The sequence below is a fragment of the Pinus tabuliformis genome, chromosome Q, assembly GCF_031772625.1.
Source record: "Pinus tabuliformis cultivar Carrire ecotype Pingquan chromosome Q, CPIR1, whole genome shotgun sequence".
NCBI classification, from domain to species: domain Eukaryota; kingdom Viridiplantae; phylum Streptophyta; class Pinopsida; order Pinales; family Pinaceae; genus Pinus; species Pinus tabuliformis.
Window position 1 is genome coordinate 1,175,083,183 of NC_142296.1, and position 3,173 is coordinate 1,175,086,355.

The following is a 3,173-nucleotide window of genomic DNA, read 5'->3' on the forward strand; positions in this document are numbered from 1 at the left end:
GCGGGTGGAGGGCGTGCTAGGGCACTTGCCTGCCGGAACGTTGAACAAGTTTTGGATTGTGTTTTGGGTGTGGGTTGTGCACGGGCGCGCCCACCCGTTCGACAAAGAAAACTTGTGTTGGGTTATATTTTGGTTAAGTCGCAGTGGGACCACCGTGCGCTCTTGCATGGGTGGGCGCCCGACTTGGGTGTAACGCCAGTGGAGCCAAGCTCCCAGTCATTGTACAAACTCTCTCATATATAATAAAAGATTTCTCTTGCATATGATTGTGTTCATGCTGTTGTTCTATGGTGTCTTTATATTAATGGTTTCCGCACATTAATATGTTATTCATGTTTTATGATGAATGTTAAGGCTTAGTTCGTAAAGTAACATAACAATGGTGAATGTTAATTACTTAGGCAATGCCGCACCCGACCAATTTAAGGAAAAAAGAATTGGGGACGTGACATAGGGCGTCCAAGGGGAGTAGGACGGAGGACACGGAGCTTGGGTAGTTCCGCGGTCCATCGGGCAATGTCCGGACAATTCGGTCGTTGAGGTAGTCGAAGAGAATCGATCCGGTGTTGGCGAAGATGAACAGGTTCCCGTCCGGTGCGAGGTGGATGAAAGGATAAAGATTGTTCTCTGCACTGTCCCTCGTCTCCTGTAGGAACGGAAATGTGAAGATGACTGACCCGCTTTGGCCCGACGCCTTAGGGACGAACTCATAGCTAAACTGCCGCCACCCGCCGACGACGATAATTCACTCGTCGGGTAGAATCTGATTCGTCGCATACCATCTCCTCCTGGACAGGCCACCCGGGGTCTCGATCCAGTCGCATCCCTCACACGGATTGAATATTCTGACGACCCAATCTCCGTCATTGTAGCCATCGGTCTGCACTAGCCGGCCGTCCGACGCCAGTGCCCCTAACGAACACCGTGTGTCCGTCTGAATTGTGAGCGGGCACACCCGGTTCTTGTCGATGTCATACTCAATGGAATGCGCCCAGCAATCCACCGGGAGAGCAAGATCGATCGGGTCAATCGGGCATTTTCCCTGCGGTAAGCTCATATTGGAAGGGCCGTAGTCCGAGCGGTCGAAGATGATGATCTTGTTGTTGGGCAGCAGCGCCATGTGCATCGCTGAGACACCCGAGTTTGCCACCAGAAGCTCCCATTTGCCGCCGGATTGACTCTCCGTTGCCGTGGGCCCAGAATTAATCAAGAAGAAGGATGAGGCAAAATACATGAGAGCACACATGAGCCCTCCCTATGTCCTTACTGATCCCACCAGCAGATCCCAACTTCTTGCCATCATTTGTGCAAAATCTTCAAGTCATGATGTCAGTTCAAGTCAATATATCTGATGAAACAGCCAAATCAAGAACTTCAAAATTTGATTACAGGGGATGATCTGATATAATACCATGCTATGCATACTAGTCGGGTCTTCTCATATTAGCCAAAGGGTTGTGTAAAGCTCTGAACTGAGGTTACTCTTCTCATATTAGCCAAAGTGTCATATAAAACACTGAACAAAGGCTATATACTGGCTACCTCTGTGCGCTTGTGTATGAGAATCCCTTCCCTTGTTTGGAGCAAGGGACCATCGAAGGAACTTAAGGTGATGAGAGTAATGTATATCACGTGCGACAGATATCACGATTGCAATTCCTTTCACCACTGATCTCCGAGATTTCATAAGTTTGTTGTGCGCTGATTTAATACCAACACTTTTTTCCTCTTATTTCAGGGTATAATTGTGTGGTGTTAAGCCCGAGTGGAAATGATGGTGGAAATTTAGTATGATTTAATAAAAGTTGAGATAGATTTTTTGAAATTGAATTGAAGTAAATTAGTAGAAAAATATTTTAAATATAAATGAAATATGAGTGGAGGGATTTATTTTTTAGAAAATGTAATTTTTTATGAATTTATATTATTTAAATATTTTGTATAGTTATTTAATTTTTTTATTTTAAAAATTTTATTCAAATTTATATGAGTAAAATTTCAATTTTAATAATGCATAAATAAAATTACACATCATACTAATACTAAACTGTAGAAATAAATCTACAACCTCAATTATAGATTAATAATAAAAAACAATTTCTAATTATTTAGATTATTAAATCAAAATAAAAAAAATTAAATTTTTAAACTAAAAAAATAAATTAAACCACGTATCAATATCCCTCTAGATAACCCACGGGCCAATACTACCAATAATTTGTAATTTGACAAGGACATAAACATCCTAGAATACTAAACACCTTATCCGAAAAATATAAAAATATGTACCCTCATGCTACATCATAGCATCAGAACAGGGCAATATTAATTTATAAAACAAATGAGAGCATTGTGAAACTTTATCATAACGCATAATTCCATGGACCTTTCACATAAAAACAATCACGTGGTACGGATACACTGCTACTTCGTTGTATGCTGCCATAAAGAGACTCGAGAGCAAGTTATGACTTAGAAGGAAACTACCATTATGTTCTTCATTTTTTTTTGGGGGCAAAGTTACATTAAAAAATTTATAAAGTCATAATATTGATGGTGGTTAATTTATTGGATAGAATGAAAAGTATATGATATTAAGGGATAAATTATTTGGTTGAGTAGTGAGGTTACGAGGTCAAATTTCTTCCATGTCTTTAAAGTTATGATTTGCTAATTTAGTGTGCAATTTTTTATGGAAATAAAAATAATGAAAAATATGTAATTATATTGAAAAATAAAATTTTGTAATATAAAATAAAATAAATAAATTTTTTATATATAATAAAAAATAAAATATATAATTAAATATTATTTATATTTATATATTTTTTTGTTTTATTTTTCATTTCTTAGTTTTTATTAAAAATATTAACATATAAAAATAATAATAATATATAGATGAAAATAATAATATCAATAATTGAAAAAATATATATAATTTTATTCACTAAATTTATAATAAAATAATATAATAACTATTCTTACTTACACAATATATTATACTAACTATAATTCACATCCATTGAAAAATTATAATAGTATTTAATAATTATAATAGTAATATATTATACTAACTATAATTCACATTCATTGAAAAATTATAATAGTATTTAATAATTATAATAGTATTTAATAGGTATGTTGGTTCAGTACAATGTATGTATCATGTCATG

The 3,173-nt window shown here is 35.8% G+C and overlaps 1 protein-coding gene across 1 annotated transcript; it reads right to left on the reverse strand.

Annotated features, from left to right (window-relative positions):
- Positions 1-397: 397 nt before the first annotated feature.
- On the reverse strand, positions 398-1,246 carry LOC149223880 (aldehyde oxidase GLOX-like). The gene is made up of 2 exons (XM_089388028.1): positions 780-1,246; positions 398-680 (listed from the first exon to the last, which is right to left on the reverse strand). The coding sequence occupies exons 1-2, from the start codon at positions 1,244-1,246 to the stop codon at positions 398-400; spliced, it is 750 nt and encodes a 249-aa protein (XP_089244154.1).
- Positions 1,247-3,173: the final 1,927 nt, after the last annotated feature.